The sequence below is a fragment of the Gossypium hirsutum genome, chromosome D05 (assembly GCF_007990345.1).
Source record: "Gossypium hirsutum isolate 1008001.06 chromosome D05, Gossypium_hirsutum_v2.1, whole genome shotgun sequence".
Classification (NCBI taxonomy): domain Eukaryota; kingdom Viridiplantae; phylum Streptophyta; class Magnoliopsida; order Malvales; family Malvaceae; genus Gossypium; species Gossypium hirsutum.
The window spans coordinates 38,630,210-38,647,871 of NC_053441.1; the positions used below are offsets into that span (position 1 = coordinate 38,630,210).

General features: G+C 33.0%; 2 protein-coding genes and 1 long non-coding RNA gene across 4 annotated transcripts; 2 read left to right on the top strand and 1 right to left on the bottom strand.

Moving 5' to 3' along the window:
• Window positions 1-352: 352 nt before the first annotated feature.
• LOC107902961 (uncharacterized) lies at window positions 353-1,190 on the top strand. The gene is made up of 2 exons (XR_001685649.2): window positions 353-855; window positions 938-1,190. It is a non-coding gene; the product is annotated as an uncharacterized lncRNA (long non-coding RNA).
• An 893-nt stretch (window positions 1,191-2,083) lies between these two features.
• Window positions 2,084-7,374, top strand: LOC107902358 (ultraviolet-B receptor UVR8). The gene is made up of 8 exons (XM_016828557.2): window positions 2,084-2,501; window positions 3,443-3,483; window positions 3,612-3,894; window positions 3,975-4,324; window positions 4,407-4,766; window positions 6,130-6,294; window positions 6,449-6,833; window positions 7,121-7,374. Exons 3-8 carry the CDS (start codon window positions 3,670-3,672, stop codon window positions 7,370-7,372), a joined length of 1,737 nt encoding a protein of 578 aa, XP_016684046.1. The 5' UTR covers window positions 2,084-2,501; window positions 3,443-3,483; window positions 3,612-3,669; the 3' UTR covers window positions 7,373-7,374.
• Window positions 5,738-12,971, bottom strand: LOC107903904 (T-complex protein 1 subunit epsilon). Of its 2 annotated transcripts, XR_001686014.2 has the most exons (11): window positions 12,610-12,946; window positions 11,856-12,174; window positions 10,569-10,917; window positions 10,267-10,399; window positions 10,093-10,145; window positions 9,682-9,784; window positions 8,877-9,043; window positions 8,668-8,781; window positions 8,382-8,571; window positions 6,073-6,327; window positions 5,738-5,990 (listed from the first exon to the last, which is right to left on the bottom strand). XR_001686014.2 is itself a non-coding variant. In XM_016830106.2 (9 exons), the coding sequence occupies exons 1-9, from the start codon at window positions 12,806-12,808 to the stop codon at window positions 8,401-8,403; spliced, it is 1,608 nt and encodes a 535-aa protein (XP_016685595.2). In that variant the 5' UTR covers window positions 12,809-12,971; the 3' UTR covers window positions 8,129-8,400. The 2 variants fall into 2 exon arrangements, 1 of the variants encoding a protein (XP_016685595.2); XM_016830106.2 differs by lacking the exons at window positions 5,738-5,990; window positions 6,073-6,327 and having other exon boundaries at window positions 8,129-8,571; window positions 12,610-12,971.
• Between the last annotated feature and the right edge of the window lie 4,691 nt (window positions 12,972-17,662).

The window sequence follows — 17,662 nt, forward strand, 5'->3', positions numbered from 1 at the left end:
AATAATTACAAATAAACAATATATATGGTAAACTACCTTACTAGTCACACTAAAATATGGTCTTTTTTATTTTGGTCATTCTATTTTTTTTTATCAATTTAATCCGTACCGTTAAAAAATTGTTCAAAATAGTCACTCAATCGTTATCTATTGCTAAACTGGACTTACATTAACATTATTTTTTTCACCAAATATCCATGATATTCTATTAAAAAAATTACAAAATGAAAAGTGTTCTTTTAATACCTTTAAAAATTAAATTAATCTTTTGATCCAAATTCATAACCAACCAACCACCGACGTCCAGGCCATCGTCCCTACAATTCTACAAAGAGCTCCAGTCGTCGATTTCTCATCGTCATTGGCCAGAGGAGTTGCCGTCACCGAAGGAGGAGCTCAAACATCGAATTTTGCAACTCAATAAAAACAATAAAAGAGCGACACACTGAAAATGAAGCATCCATCCTCACTTCTTTTTTTATCAACTAGATAACTCTATTCGACCCTTTTACCTCCCTTCTTCATTCTCCATTTCTTTTTTGGTGATGGCTTCTACCACTGCCATGTAGTCCCCTAGCTCTCCCCAACTCTATCTGGCTCTGCATTGCAGGAATTTCGTGAAATCACACGCACTTCTCGTCGAGGCATCGTCGATGAACCTCGATTCTCATCGTCATATTCGCTTGCTCTCTCTTACATGAAGCAAGAGTGAGAAACTGGAACGGTGTTGTAATCATGCTTCGCTGATTGTGGCCAACTCCACAGCTGGCATAGAGGCAAATGCCTTTTCCGGACGGGCTGATTCAGAACATGTTGAAGGCTCCATTGACTCGAAACGAAATAGATGGTTTGGAGGTATAAATTTATGATACATTGATTACTTTGCACTAAACAAAAATGTCATTACTATTTTTCTTAATTGAATTTTTTGTTTAAGGTGTTGATGGCGGCGGTGACTCCTTCAGCTGGTGATGATGATGATGAGAAATCAATGGCCGGAGCTCTTATAGATTTGCAAGGACAATGACCTGGACGTCGGTGGTTCATTGGTTATGAATCTAAAATTTTGTGATTTTTAAAGGGACTAAAAGAATAAATTTTCATTTTGTAATTTTTACAATAGAATATGTATGTGGTAGTTTTGGTCAACAATCTATTAATGAAATAACGTTTTGAATTATTATTTTAAACCATTTTTATAATTGACTAAATTAATAAAAAGAAATTTAGAATGACCAAAATAGAAACGATCATATTTTAAGGTTACTGTTTTACTTTACCCTAATATATAATGCATAGCATAATGATAAGAAATATCATTTTGTAACTAATTAATAATATAGAGGTAAATTTAGTAATAAATTGTTTATTAAATAATATTAAGGATAAAATGGTAAATGATATATAAAATCAAAATAAATAATTGGTATTAGAAGATAATTATAGTGTTCATAATTATAAAGTAAAACTTTATATAACTTTTTAAGTAAAGAATTATATATTTTTAATAATATCATCATCAAAGAATTAACATACAATTAAGTTATCAAATATATTTTTAAAATCACTAATTCAAAATAATTAATAAAATGAAATATTATAACGTGTTTCTTTTAAATAATTCACATGTAAACTCATTAAAAAATTAAAATTGACAGAAATTTATTCTCTAATATTACCTTGTTATATTTACTCACATTTTGAACTTAATATAATGAAAAAAAATTAATTAGATTTTATTATAATATATTAAACTAATTTAGGTATTATAATTTAATAATATCAAATGTAATGTATAAGCTGCATGATTATTATAAAACATTACCACCATACAATCTTATATTATTAAGTCATGGACATTCAATCTTATTTTAGGTATTATAATTTAATAAAATATTTGATTTATGGTAAAGAGATTAAATCATAGTTTTAATTATAATAATATAAACTTGTTTGTTTAATAAAAATATTTATATGTTTGATTTTAAAATTAATTATTCGTAATCGAATTTCAAGTTTTAACTTAAATTAAGATTTTACAATAAATAGTATATAAAAAATTCAAGTGTACTCGCTGCATTAAAGTACTTGAATTATGGAACAATTAGACAATTCTTATCGACTATCATATTTGATAGGAATAAATAAAATAAATGAATTACCCATAGCTTAGCGGAAGTTGACATGTAAAAGTAGTCTCAAGCAAGTATAAATCAATGGGGATGTAGGACATCTTATCGCTCCAAAAAAGAAAAATAAATAAAATTTCTATTTCTTTTGGAAAAGATTTATTATTTTTCGGCTCTAAAAAATCCCATTCACAATCCATTTCTTGAAGTATAAAACAGAGCATATATAGACTTTTATGATATATACATATACTCACTTCTTTGTTTTTGTTTTACAATTTGATCTGAGTTTTACTGGTTTTGGTGTTTTTATTATCTTCAATTATCGACAGATGCAGATGGGTATTGGGGAATCACGGATCTTTCTAACATGTAATCTTCAATCTCTATGTTATTTTCCGCCTTGATCTATAATGGTGAACTAATGATCATATTATCTAAATATGTAATTCTTTTCTGTTCTTAGGATTCTTTTTTGTTTTTTTTTTTCCTATTTAAGCTTAATTTTGATTATGTTATGTTTCTGATAATCTGGGTTTTTCAGTGAGTGGATTACTTGTTGAGAAAAAAGACGAGATTTTTTATTAAATCCCCTGTTTGTTTGTGTTTTTGGAACGGTGGATGTTGATTTTGCTTTATTTTTGACAATCCGACCAAACTTTTTAGTCATTTCTGGGGAATTCTTTGCTTGTGTTCTGGGTTTTCATTTAAGTTTGGAATATTCTTTTCATGGAGGACTAGCGTTGTTCTCTTCTTTCATTGATTCATCCTCAAATTCCATGATTTAGAACTGCTGTTTTTGGATCATCTCTAGGGGTTTTCTGCCACTGTCCTTGTTGTTCTGAATGCCTTTGTGCTCAGCCATTTTGGACCTTCTAACCTGGTTTCTTTTTATTAGCTTTGATCAATGAAGATGATCGGACACATCAAGCATATAGTTTGTAAACAAGGAGGGGTCGAATGCGAGATTCGAACTCCATCCCATATGAATGCGACTTGAATGAACCGTCTTAAACTCTGTATTCAAACTTTATACATATTGGATCATCCAACCTTGTTGGTTTTAGTTGGCTTAGATCAACCATTGGATGATCGGACTACGGAAACATAGGCCGTAGTTTGAGTAAGGGAACAGATTGCAAATGTTCGGATTTGGACCCGAACCTGAATCATTTGAATGCCTTCTTTTAAGAGTGGCTACATGAGTTTTATGATCATATGGTTTGTGGTGTAAATTGTTCTTTTTATTTCTCTTGTGATTTAAGGAGGTTTTTTTTTTTAATGAGAATCTGTTTTGATTGTCCTATTTGTAGGTTTGAGACTTGAAGTTAGCTGAATCAATCCATTATTTAAGGTAGATGTTCTTGGCATTTGTAAATTGAACAAACAACTTGAAAGTGTTGGTGTTTAGGAAATAATTTGGATCATTTTAGGGTTATTTTTAGGTTGATTGTTAACCCCATTTTTCATAATTTCTTTCAGCAATTTAGATTATCTCATTGTCAAGTTTGGGGGGCAGTGCAAGACCTGGGCAGTGCCCATGGATGCCACAACAAGCGGAACTCCGACTATACAATACCATAACATACCTGATCAATCGGGTACTGCTATAGCTGCTGCTTCCATACCAACATTTCCACGACAAGTTCGTCATTGCTTCGGGGACTCATCTCCTGGAGAATTCCCCTTAGCTGCAAATCCTTCCATTGTTCTTCATGTCCTTACTGCATGCAATTTGGACCCTCGTGATCTTGCTAAACTAGAGGCAAGTTGAAAGTGAAGCTTTTTTAAATGTGACAATTGATAATGCTGGCTGATTTAATTTTGTAAATATGGTGTTGCCAGGCAACATGTTCCTTCTTTAGGAGACCAGCAAACTTCACCCCCGATTATGAATTGTCAATATCAGAGCTTGCTGCTCTTGACATATGCCAGAAAAGAGCTATATTTAAGCTAATGACTGATGAAGAATGTCAAAATTTGAAGCGAAAATGTGGGGGATCGTGGAAATTAGCCCTCAGGTTTTTGCTGGCTGGGGAAGCATGTTGCAGGAGGGAGAAATCACAGGCAATTGCAGGACCTGCTCATAGCATTGCTGTGACATCAACTGGAGTAGTTTACTCTTTCGGATCTAATACCTCAGGACAGTTAGGACATGGTACTATGGAAGAAGAATGGCGGCCTCAGCAGATAAGGTTGCCAATATCTTAATCACTGTGTATGCTTGGAAATGTGAGCGTAAATGCAAAGAGTTAATGGAACTCCATTATGTTGTAGATCTCTGCAAGGCATTCGGATTATCCAAGCAGCAGCTGGAGCTGGCCGAACAATGCTAGTTAGTGATGCTGGGCGAGTGTATGCCTTTGGAAAGGATTCATTTGGTGAAGCAGAATTCGGAGTTCAAGGAACTAAACTAGTTGCAACTCCACAACTCATTGAATCTTTGAGAGACATATTTGAACTTCAAGAAATGGATTGTGAATGGGATTTTTTAGAGCCGAAAAATAATAAATCTTTTCCAAAAGAAATAGAAATTTTATTTATTTTTCTTTTTTGGAGCGATGAGATGTCCTACATCCCCATTGATTTATACTTGCTTGAGACTACTTTTACATGTCAACTTCCGCTAAGCTATGGGTAATTCATTTATTTTATTTATTCCTATCAAATATGATAGTCGATAAGAATTGTCTAATTGTTCCATAATTCAAGTACTTTAATGCAGCGAGTACACTTGAATTTTTTATATACTATTTATTGTAAAATCTTAATTTAAGTTAAAACTTGAAATTCGATTACGAATAATTAATTTTAAAATCAAACATATAAATATTTTTATTAAACAAACAAGTTTATATTATTATAATTAAAACTATGATTTAATCTCTTTACCATAAATCAAATATTTTATTAAATTATAATACCTAAAATAAGATTGAATGTCCATGACTTAATAATATAAGATTGTATGGTGGTAATGTTTTATAATAATCATGCAGCTTATACATTACATTTGATATTATTAAATTATAATACCTAAATTAGTTTAATATATTATAATAAAATCTAATTAATTTTTTTCATTATATTAAGTTCAAAATGTGAGTAAATATAACAAGGTAATATTAGAGAATAAATTTCTGTCAATTTTAATTTTTTAATGAGTTTACATGTGAATTATTTAAAAGAAACACGTTATAATATTTCATTTTATTAATTATTTTGAATTAGTGATTTTAAAAATATATTTGATAACTTAATTGTATGTTAATTCTTTGATGATGATATTATTAAAAATATATAATTCTTTACTTAAAAAGTTATATAAAGTTTTACTTTATAATTATGAACACTATAATTATCTTCTAATACCAATTATTTATTTTGATTTTATATATCATTTACCATTTTATCCTTAATATTATTTAATAAACAATTTATTACTAAATTTACCTCTATATTATTAATTAGTTACAAAATGATATTTCTTATCATTATGCTATGCATTATATATTAGGGTAAAGTAAAGCAGTAACCTTAAAATATGATCGTTTCTATTTTGGTCATTCTAAATTTCTTTTTATTAATTTAGTCAATTATAAAAATGGTTTAAAATAATAATTCAAAACGTTATTTCATTAATAGATTGTTGACCAAAACTACCACATACATATTCTATTGTAAAAATTACAAAATGAAAATTTATTCTTTTAGTCCCTTTAAAAATCACAAAATTTTAGATTCATAACCAATGAACCACCGACGTCCAGGTCATTGTCCTTGCAAATCTATAAGAGCTCCGGCCATTGATTTCTCATCATCATCATCACCAGCTGAAGGAGTCACCGCCGCCATCAACACCTTAAACAAAAAATTCAATTAAGAAAAATAGTAATGACATTTTTGTTTAGTGCAAAGTAATCAATGTATCATAAATTTATACCTCCAAACCATCTATTTCGTTTCGAGTCAATGGAGCCTTCAACATGTTCTGAATCAGCCCGTCCGGAAAAGGCATTTGCCTCTATGCCAGCTGTGGAGTTGGCCACAATCAGCGAAGCATGATTACAACACCGTTCCAGTTTCTCACTCTTGCTTCATGTAAGAGAGAGCAAGCGAATATGACGATGAGAATCGAGGTTCATCGACGATGCCTCGAAGAGAAGTGCGTGTTGAACATGAGGGTCAGACACATATACTTCAAGAAAAATGAAAAGTTGAATTCAGAGCAATATAGAATAGCACATGCCATTATTCAATCATTTGAATGTTATATGAGCAATTACTAATCAGTGTGCCCTTATTTTTTGAACTATTAGGTCAGTGTACTCTGTTGGGTGTGGCTTGGGAGGAAAGCTTGGACATGGCTCAAGAATGGATGAAAAGCACCCTCGACTAATTGAACAGTTTCGGCTTTTGAACCTTCAGCCAATGGTGGTTGCTACTGGTGCTTGGCATGCAGCTGTTGTGGCTCGGGATGGAAGCGATTGCACATGGGGTTGGGGACGTTACGGGTGCTTAGGACACGGAAACGAAGAGTGTGAATCAGTTCCAAAGGTGGTAGAAGCATTAATCAAGGTCAAAGCAGTTCATGCTGCTACAGGGGACTACACAACCTTTGTGCTATCTGAAGATGGTGATGTATATTCTTTTGGTTGTGGGGAATCTGCCAGCTTAGGACATAACACTGCAGCTGAAGGACAGGTTTGAACTTCCATTCCATTCTAACTTAGTGTTTCACTGTTTTGTAATAATATTTGAAAAGAAAATTATGCCCTATGTTACATGGACTCTTAATGTTCTCTAAAGTACACGTGTTCTGCATATATTTTGGACACAGATGAGGAGATATGATCCTCCAAATATACATGAAAAAATTTGGAAAATTTCAGCATAGCTGTGTCTGGTCTGGAAAATTAGTCAGAAAGATTTTTTATTCTTAAAGTGCATCTAGTAACCATGATCATTTTGGTTTAATGCTAATGTGGCAGGGAAACAGACATGCTAATGTGTTGAGCCCAGAACTGGTGAAGTCATTGAAGCAAGTGAAAGAAAAGGTGGTACAAATTAGCCAAATTAGCCTAACAAACTCAATACACTGGAATGCCCATACATTTGCACTCACTGAATCAGGGAAGCTTTATGCATTTGGGGCAGGAGATAAAGGTCAGCTAGGCGTAGAGCTAATGAACAATCAGACAGAAAGGGTAAACCCTGAGCGAGTTGATATTGATCTCGAATGAATTCCCCTCCAATCTCTTAGATCATATCATCCCTTTAACTTATCATATCACAAAATTGCATTGGATGTCTAGATTTTCAATGTGTTGTAAATAGATACAAACAGAAGGATTTGAAGCTTTCAGTTAGGTTAGCAAGGGCCGATAAGCAGTGTTACAAGTTTGATTTCCTAAGAAAATGGTTTATCACAATGGCCTTCAAGTTGTTAATAGTTCAAATATCTGTTTAGGTTCGTTGATTACTTATTTGTGTTAAGTTGCATTCTTAAATTCACATATCTTAAACTGTTTTAGTAGATTGCAAAAGACTAGGAATTCATATCCAACACTCGTGTTCAATAGAGTATAAGAATATGACCTAAACTTTTAAATACATGGGGAAATCTAACCAAACTCATGTCGTAAAACTTCTAAATACATCAAAAAATATAGAGAGACAAACCTAATCACACTCATATCTGGCAATCACATGAAATTATGATCTACAGACTCTGCATTGTCTTTAAAACACCCACGTCTAGGACCTACGGCCAATGCATTTGGGCATGAATTAATAGTCATTTTCCTAAGAAAATGGTGGTTTAGGCACTTATTGTTAATAGTTAATGTTTTATGTTATAAAGTCTTCTTTTTCTCTAAAATATCCATATTTGACACGTTTTGGAGAATGGTACATTGGAAAAATTTATAGAACTTTGAAAAGCTTATACATGTTATAACTACTACGAAGACGGATATGTTAGAGAGAAACAACCAAAATTAAAATTGCACATTAAATTGCAGTTTTTTCTTGTCCAGCATTTTTACATACAGGGGAAGAACTAGTACCAATGATCCGTAGGTAATTCCAGTGACTCAAAAAGGGAACAAGCAACCACCTTTAACAATAAGAGTGTGATAATTCTAACCAAGGAACTGGCAGTTCAAAAATTAGAAGCAAAACATGCTCTCTCCAAAGTCTAAAGTGAATACATGGTTCCAAGAAAATACAAAACCATCAAATTAGGCTAACCTCCAGCTGACCGTGAAGCTCAGTAGTCAGATGGGGAAATGACATCATCAATCTTCAAAATCATCTTAACAACTTGTGTTGCAAGCAAGATCTGCTGCTGCTTGCCAATCAGCGTTTCGAAGACATTTTGCTCGCACATATCATTAGTCCCAACATCATTGCAGTCGATTCCAAAGTGAGGATTATTCTCCTAGACATCAAATGTAAATTCAAAATTAATGAAGATACTTCATGGAGGTGAAGATTATACAAGATCAAAGCCATCATTGAACTACTAAGTAGTTACCTTAATTTGTTGCGATTTCACTGCTGATAGCGTCTCAATGGGTTGGAGCCCACTATTTTCGGCCAGAGCCACGGGGACAGCATCTAAAGCATCTGCGAATGCTCCGATTGCATACTGCAGATAAAAGAAAAATGATATAAAATATAATTACTACAGTGAAAAACGAAAGGAAAGTAAACTATTAAGATGATTCATGTGCCACATTTTACCTGCTCAACTCCTGGATATTTATCTGCTGCTGCCTCAACAGCAATTGAGCAAGAAATCTCAGCTGCACCACCACCATAGACGATAAAATTGTTGCGAATTAGATTCCTGGCCACACAAAGTGCATCATGGATACTGCGCTTTGTCTCCTCTATCATCATCTTGTTTCCTAATGCATCATCAAACACAAATGAAAACAATCTATGGGATATATAAACATATACATATGCCGAATCAATTACAATTTAGCTTAGTGCATAACTCTTTGCTATATTGATCCCTTTGTTACTTCTATCTCTCTACAATAAACTTACATAAATGCCCAATCAATTCAGCATTGAACAGGAAAAAGACGTCCAAGCATCTCAACATGGCATTCTACTAAATGGAATCAAGAAATGTCTCAGAATTGTCCAAGTGTCATGTGGGTGTAGCCTTAAATTACTCTTCAACCAAGTCATTTTCCTATTTGATTATCCAGTTTTAAGGTTAGCAGGTAAAAACAGCCTTGCTCCAAAACTGTCTCCAATAAAGATGGCAAAGGGCCTCTACCACTGAGACTAGGAAGCATATTTTATTACAATAAGAATTTAGGAATAAGAAACACAAGTAATTCACCGAGTAGACCAAGTGTGTTGGCTTAAGCCAATTCAAGATACAAAATCAAATCACAAGGTCTTGAAACCCTCATGTTGTCAACAGCTTCATTTTAATGATCAAATAAAAATTGACAATATTATCAATTGAACATAATGTAATAAACCACAAATCAATTGCAACCAAATAGAACAAAGGGAAAGAATCTACCTCCACGAATAAATATGGTTACAGCCCTTGAATCCGCACAGTGCTCAATGTATAACATTTTATCTTTTGTAGTGCCAAAAGACTTCTCTCTGACCAAACCAGCCTGAGAAAATACAATGAAATAACAAATAAGCGATTTTATAAGATACAGATGTGATGATATGCTGGGGGGATCAGCCTGAGATCATAAAATATTGAAACTTCAAACATGCATGAATTGTTAGTCCAAATGAGCCATGCTCTGGTGCTTGCTTAAACTAAAAGTTGTTAACAGTCTAATCATCTCACGTGAGCTCTCACCAGTTGTCCTCTACCTAATGCATGAAAAAAAACATCCTAAGAGAGGAATTAATCTAGCACACACTTCTAAGCAAAGTGATATAGACAAGGAAAAAATGGAGAATAGCATACCCTTCCCAACTTTTCTGGGGTCAACTCCTGGAACCTAGGCACAATCCTTCCACCTACAGAGAAAATATAATTAGACTGCTCATTGCTGATTAAGGTTGCGTATTCTAAATATTTATCTATCAAGAATTTTGTTAGCATGACGTCAAATGAAGGATAAACTAAACAGAAACATACCTGTAGCTATTGCTATCAATTCCAATTCCACACCACCTACCCATCTGACAGCAGGCAAGTTCTGGTGCATTAATAAATGATTTGCCTCATCATCAAATCGCCATTGACATATAACCAATGTGGCACCAACATCCTGAAACAACATTACAATGAGAACAAGATGTCTATCTCTATCCCAAAATTACTAAGGTGACCACTATAAGTAATCCACCCCCTCCCCATAGAGGATAATCTAAAGCAAAAAGGAAAGCAAAAGATCAACTTGAAAGGACATTCCTCAGAACTCCAATCCGCAGCCATACCTTGCATTTCTGAACCATGTCATCAAAATACATTTGTTCTTGCTGACGTAGAGTCTGAAACTTTTCCACCGTATCAATGTCTACTTTATGTTTAGTCTTTGGCTTAGGTGGCTCAAATGGACAAGTTAATATGGCAATTTTTGCATCTTCAATTTGCTTTGGCATCTGAGGATGACTCATGTCTTTATCAACAGTAATTCCATATATTAGCTCAGTGTCTTCTAATTTTCCTCCAACTTTTCCCTCAACCTTAATCAGATCTAAATTGACATCTTTCCTCTCTAGATCAGCAACAGAAAGAACTGCTTTAACAGAAATTTCAGCCAAAGCACGCTTGCATCGGTTCACACTATAAAACAACAAAAAATGGTTACACATTTGCAATAAAAAGATATATATATAATACATCGGTCTAGCACTGGATTCACAAAAAAAATCACTCCGAATTTTTTCTTGATTCCCAATATTAGGAATCTCACTTCTCAATACAAACAAGTTTGGGAATTGCTAGCTGACAGCAAGAACTATTTAAATTGATCCATGTGCCACCATATCTAGATAGTTCAATGCTCCACCATAAAGACCCTAGTCATAGCTAAAACAACCCTGACTATTTTTGTTTTACAAACATCACAAAAAGTCAGCATTGAGATTTGATTTGAAGACAATTCAGGAACATATCATATGAGGATGATGTAGCCAAAAGATGGTCAAGATTAACCAGTATATTTGCAAGTTAAGGTGATGAAATTTAACTAACATTTAGATGCAGTGTTCTCACCACATTGATACTATCACCTTTCATATGTTTTACAGCCACAATCACAGTGTCCAACAGTGAAGCTTATGGCACCTCTTACTGATCAAAGCAGCATCTTAAGCAAAGTCCTTATTCAATTCCAGACCATATGAGAAGAAATATATAAAGACAACTAATTTTAGATAAAATCATACTGATAGCAACATGATCATCTAATCTAATGTGGCAAATCCACATGATGGGGATAGGATATCACTGCACCAAACAAGTAGGATAGATGACATATACATATGAATTAACCTTCAAACAAAAAATTAAAAAAAACATCTTGAAGAAACTGGTCATAATTCTCTCTTTAAGAAGAGAAAAATGCAAGCAAAAATTTTAGCTAGCACAACATAAGAAGCTAGTATAATCCTGTTATAGTCACAGCAATTACATTTCTAGTCATGTATTATTGTGATCTGATCATTGCTAAGGCCAAAAAAAAATATGTAAAGTACATCAATAGAAGCTACAAAACTTACATTTTTGAGGATAGAGTGGTCATGCATGTTTGAACCAAAGGCTCTATATTTGTTGGTCCAAAATCAAACTTCTGAGCTATACGCTCCAAATGCTCAACAGCTATTCTAGAAGCCATTTCATAACCCTCTGCAATACGGATGGGATGAATCCCACGTTCCAATAGCCGCTCTGCCTGCTCTAGTAGTGCTCCAGCCATGACAACAACACCAGTTGTTCCGTCCCCAATTTCATAATCCTGACTCCGAGACAGCTCAACCATCAACTTAGCAATTTGATTGTCAACATCCATCTGCTCCAATATTGTTGCCCCATCGTTTGCTGACAATGTCAAACAAAAACAAAAAGAAGACATCAGGAAACTTTGAACATTATCTATGTATGATTTCACTAACAAATCCAACATCCTTAAGTTTAACATTTACTTCAGAACATAAAATTCAAGAAGGTATGTCCAGAAACATTAAGCTTGAAATCCTAGTTCAGATAAGTGTATCCATGGTAACTTTACCTAAACAAAATTTTACCGCTCAAAAACTGGTGAAGTTCTATAAAGCAAGTCCTAAAAGTGGCATTAAAACCTACATTTCTCTTCAAAAAAGCTAAAACTATCTAACTTCTGATTTCAAAGTTCATTTCAAACAGATCCAAAACCAGAAAAAGATCATCTTTTAAAAACCTTAATCAAGTGACTAGAAACTTCATGATAAAGTAAGACATTAGAAAAAGGGAGAAAAAGGTGGAAAGGAGTTTAACTGATGGTGACATCGCCGTCAGGGCTTTGGAACATCTTATCCATGCCTTTGGGTCCTAGAGAGGTTCGGAGGATCCGAGAGACCGCTCTGCCTGCGGAAATGTTGGCTTTTTGAGCTTCGAGCCCGCTCAGCCTCGTTTTCTGCTCTTGTTCTTTAAGTATAATGAATGGCCTACCGTACTCGTCGAACGCCAACGCCATTTCCCCCGAGTTTCACTGTTACGTTACCGATCTGTGCTACTTTTTCTTCTTCAGTGCTCAGCCGTTTGGAAATGAGAAGAGTGTGGAAGGTTTTCAAAGCCCTAATTAGTGGGCTTGAAAAAAAATTTATTGACCTACTAGTTGCTTTTTTTTCTTCTGAAATATATAAAATAATATATCACAAAAACTATTATAACAATATATCATATTTTTAAATTTATTCAATTTAGTCTTTATCACAAAAACTAATTCAAATCGAATTTAATTTAGCTCGTTATATCATTTTCAGCTTATATGTTATTAACATGTAACGCAGTTCGTAAATGCAACAATTGAAAAGGTTTGTGTTATAGAAATACAAACTGTAAACTCCGAGTTATTTGCAGATGACTTTATCTTTCCTTTCCTTTTTTAGGAATTCGGGTCGACCTTATCTACGGATTAACATAAATACACCAAATAATAAATACACAATCATTTTTACATTCAATTGCTAATTTATGCGACTTTTGCATTTTATTCAATTTAGTCTCTAAAACCGAGACTAACATAACTTTCAATTTAAGCCTCAAAATTTTAACTCAATACTTTATAATTCAATCCAACCCAATATATGTTTTTCTATTTCTCAAAATAAACATCATAAATTAATTTAAGTAAATAAATAAATTTCCCAATTAAATAATTTTCTCAACTCAATTCTAATTCCGTTAAAATCATTGCAACTTTACATTCAACTGATTCACAATAACCAATTAATTTCATTTCATTTTCGAACTTCAATTAATTAATTAATAATTTGAAAATCCATAAATTAATTTTCAAGTCATTTCCATTTAGAGGAAATCACATTTATTTCCGAATATTTCTCATTTCTTTAACTTTACCATTTTTATCCATTTCTATTTATTTGATTCAACAAACAATTCATTTTTTATTTCAGGGAGCTAGAGGAGGGACTAATTAGACATATGTGATTAGGGATGAAATGATTTATAATTAAATTTTAGTTTTTTACCTTATAATTATAAACTCATTTAGTCACGAAGTCATTCGACTATAATATCGTAATTGAGCTCTTCATAATGACATACCATTATGAAAACAACTCTATAACGCCCAAGAATTCAAGTATTTGATTTGTTGAATTTAATAAATAAAATAACTGTATGTCTCAATGGTTGTGAGCCTTGATTAGGAGGGTGAGGTCATGGGTTTGAGACTTGTGGGAGTTTACTTATTTTGTTTCCCTCGTGGGTTGGCCATGTAGTAGTAGTGGGGTCATGTTGGGATTCTAGTTAGTGGGTAGTTGGAGTTAGTTTAAATTTGAATTAGTGGCTTAATTATAAGGGTTGAGGAGATATTGTGTTAGTTAATTTTGTTTTATGTTATTTTTATTTTTATTTTTATTTTTATTCTTATTTTCTTTTTCCCAAATTTCATTCCCAGTTTCACGTTCCCACCTCTCAACTCCCACGACAGTATTGTTGGTTTGTTGATTTTGTTTTTTTTTTCGAACGGGTTCTTGAAATTTGTTGGTTTGCAGTTGGGGTGATTCATAAGTAATGTTCTTATTTTTCTTTGTTTCATTTCGGAGAATTTCTCTTATGGAAGTTAGATTACAATTTAACGAATGTTGGTTTAATCGTTGGAATTGGTTGATTGTTTAGGAGAAGCGCAGGAAATGTTTAATTCTTCGACGAGTTAGGTTTTAGAAAGCGTTGTTCATTAAAGGTGAGCACTTTTGTGAATTGGGGATTTTGGTTCTATGAATCGTTTGGCTTTGTTACTAATTTAGTGTTTCAATCGGTGCATTTAGGTTCTGATGATCTCGTGGGAACGTTCACATCAAAATCGAGCCAGGTGTGTAACAAGAAACTCAAAAAATAGCAAATGACAAAAGCTAAAATTGGGGCCTATCGACACTACATGGCCATGTGGTAAGCTGTGTGTGACACACGGTCATGTGACAGGCCGTGTGTGATGCCATGTGTGACACACGATCTAGGCCATTTTAGGTCGTGTACCAGGCTGTGTAGGACACACGGTTTGTGGGCCTAAATTTCAGAATTTTCCTCTAAGGTCGTACATGTCGTCATGATCGACTGTGGGCCTTCCGTGGGGTCGGTATGTCTTATATAAGCCTTAAAACATGAAATCTGATAACCTGATAGTATGAATTTGACATAAATAATACTTGAATGCATGTAATGAGATGTGATACGTTTCATCTATTATGTATAAGCATGTTCATATATGTTATACGAGCATGCATGATATATATACATTCTGGTATCTGTTAATCTATTATGTCTAGTATTCTATTTGTATCTGGCTATGGGGTGGGTTATGTATTACGTGCAGGAAGTGTTCTGTGTGAGGTGTTAACTCACAATTATACTTGCAGCTTTGCTACGATTTTTCTAAAAAGTGTCGTAAAGACACTAAGCGGTGTGTAGGGTTGGGTGGGTGTTTTATACCCCACATGGTGTGTTGGGATGGTCAGAGATGGTGTGTAGCGGATGGGGCTAGGATTGTAACTTACATATAACTTTGATTCTGCATAAGATATTTGTTTGTTTCTGTTCTATATGCATTAAATTTGTGATTCTGTTCCTGTTAAGTTGCACACTGAGTTTTAAAACTCACTCTCTGTTTGTATATTCTTTCAGGTAACCCTCAAACTTAGGCGGTCGGTCCGACAGGAGCTCGAATATGTCCATAATGTTGTAAAAATTTATTTACATAAATTTTCTTATTAAAATTCCATTTTGAGAGTTTTGTAATTTTGGGACTCTCTCAACATTTGGGTTTATTTTTGGATTTGGACTTTTAATTTGGGTTTTAGCATAATGTTTGATAAAACAATTTTTCAAAAAATGACTATGTTTTTACGATCAACTATTTAAAAAAAAAAACAAACTCATTTTTTTTCTCTTTTCAAAATGTAACATCTTAAGAATTTCCGCTGCAAATTACATGATTTAATTAAAAATGTAAACAGCCAACAATTTTTAGTTAATAGGTATGACAAATGTTTTCAAATAACTTTTATTCGTAACACTTCCAGATTCAGCCATAACGTCTAGGCCGAGTTTGGGGTGTTACAAACTCGACCACTATTTGTCCAATGAACTTGTCATAAGTGTGTTACTTGTAACACCCAAAAATTCGACCTAGGAGTTTTAGGGGTATTTTAGGGATTTTAGCTTTAATGTGCTCGAAATTTCATAAGCATGGTAATCGTAAATGTTTATTACTATGGTTTTATAAAATTAAATCAAATTTTGAAAATGAGTTTTAAAGACCTTTAATTTAAAAAATAGTACTGATTTGGAAATGGGTCAAATTTGTGAGTTGTTAAGAGGCAATTAGACCAAACTTTAAAATTCAACCTAAAAACCCCTATCTCTAGTTTTATTTTCACGATAGTTTTATCCAACTACATGCTCTTGCTGTTCCTTTCTCCCTAAGCTCCTCTCTTACACTTTTTTTTTTCAAACCTTAATTCCATTTATTTACTTCATCCCCATAGCATAAATCTCCATAAAATTTCAAGAAAACACCTAAAAACACCATAGATTTCTCTATTGTCAAGTTTGTGGGTTTTTCAGGTTTTCAATCAAAAGCTCAGTTTTTCGTCAACTAAGGTAAAGATTCGATTCTTGATTAGTCTTAATTTCATCTGATCTTTTAAATTGAGTTTTTAGCCATTAAATTGCATGTTTTAAATAAAAGCCAAAAATATCATCATTAATGGTGAATTTTAGGATTTTGAGTAAAAACGTGGTTTCAAAGTGTTTTTCAATTAGATTTGTTATGATTAGAAGATTTCTAAACTTTGAAGTTTCGTTAAAGATTTCTCTAATTTCGTGAAAATAGCCATAACTTGTCGAAAAATGTCAATACTATGAATTAAGTAGTTTTGCGTAGTTTAAAGGATGAAATTTAGCCATATGTGAATAAATAGATGAATGGAATCAGTTTTACGTAAAAAAATTGAGTATAGACCGAGACATTTATATATCAAGTTTACTATGTCGAAGTTTCAATTACTTGAGAACATAGCTTAGGCTTATGATTTTGATTGTTTAAAGTGAATCCATAGTTGATTGTTGATTGTCTTATTGTGTGAATTATTATGTTGAAGCTTTGGAATCATTAGGACCTTCTACGAGCTAAGGAAAGGCTAGTTTAAGCTTTCAACATTTTGGCAAAAGCATATTGGTGAGTGTTTTTAATTGCTGCTTGTAGACACGATTCAATGCATTATTTGGAAATTTAGTTGTAGCCCAAACCCCTACTCTAAATTTTGAGTGTAAGCTTTCTCGTATTCATGTTTAACTTGTGAAATATGTTTATGTTATTGTGAAAATGTGGATTGACATGAAATGCTATTACATGTGTATGAATCAAAAGATGTGGTTGATTCCAAAAGAGTTATTTACAAATGCACTAACTTGTATATTGATGATGATGTTTATGCTTATGTCTTATATTATGCAAATGAAACGGATAAGAAAAGGTAATAAAGCAGTAAGTTCATAATTGAGATGTAATGTGATGATAAAAGGACTGATGAGTTGAATGACGTACTTATATGTGAGAAATTTTTTTATGCTATGAATGAATTTACCAATGTCACAAGTAAATACACTAATTCGTGAATCAATGATGTTATTTAAGTTTATGTTGATAAATGGAATGCAAAGTAAGTAAATGGAATGGAAAGTAAGTAGATGGAATGGTTCATAGTCTTATGAAATAGTTAATGATTATGCAATATGTTTTATAAAATCCTATTATATTAGGAATGAAAAATAAGTGATGTTGATAGACTTTCTCATTTGTGAG

Coding starts and splice junctions, on each gene's coding strand:
- LOC107902358 (XM_016828557.2), top strand. CDS start 3,670: ATGGATGCCACAACAAGCGGAACTCCGACTATACAATACCATAACATA. Junction 3,895..3,974: donor GTGATCTTGCTAAACTAGAG/GCAAGTTGAAAG, acceptor TGGTGTTGCCAG/GCAACATGTTCCTTCTTTAG. Junction 6,295..6,448: donor CGACGATGCCTCGAAGAGAA/GTGCGTGTTGAA, acceptor TTGAACTATTAG/GTCAGTGTACTCTGTTGGGT.
- LOC107903904 (XM_016830106.2), bottom strand. CDS start 12,808: ATGGCGTTGGCGTTCGACGAGTACGGTAGGCCATTCATTATACTTAAA. Junction 10,400..10,568: donor ACATGGTTCAGAAATGCAAG/GTATGGCTGCGG, acceptor ATGTTGTTTCAG/GATGTTGGTGCCACATTGGT. Junction 9,044..9,681: donor AACCATATTTATTCGTGGAG/GTAGATTCTTTC, acceptor ATGATGCATTAG/GAAACAAGATGATGATAGAG.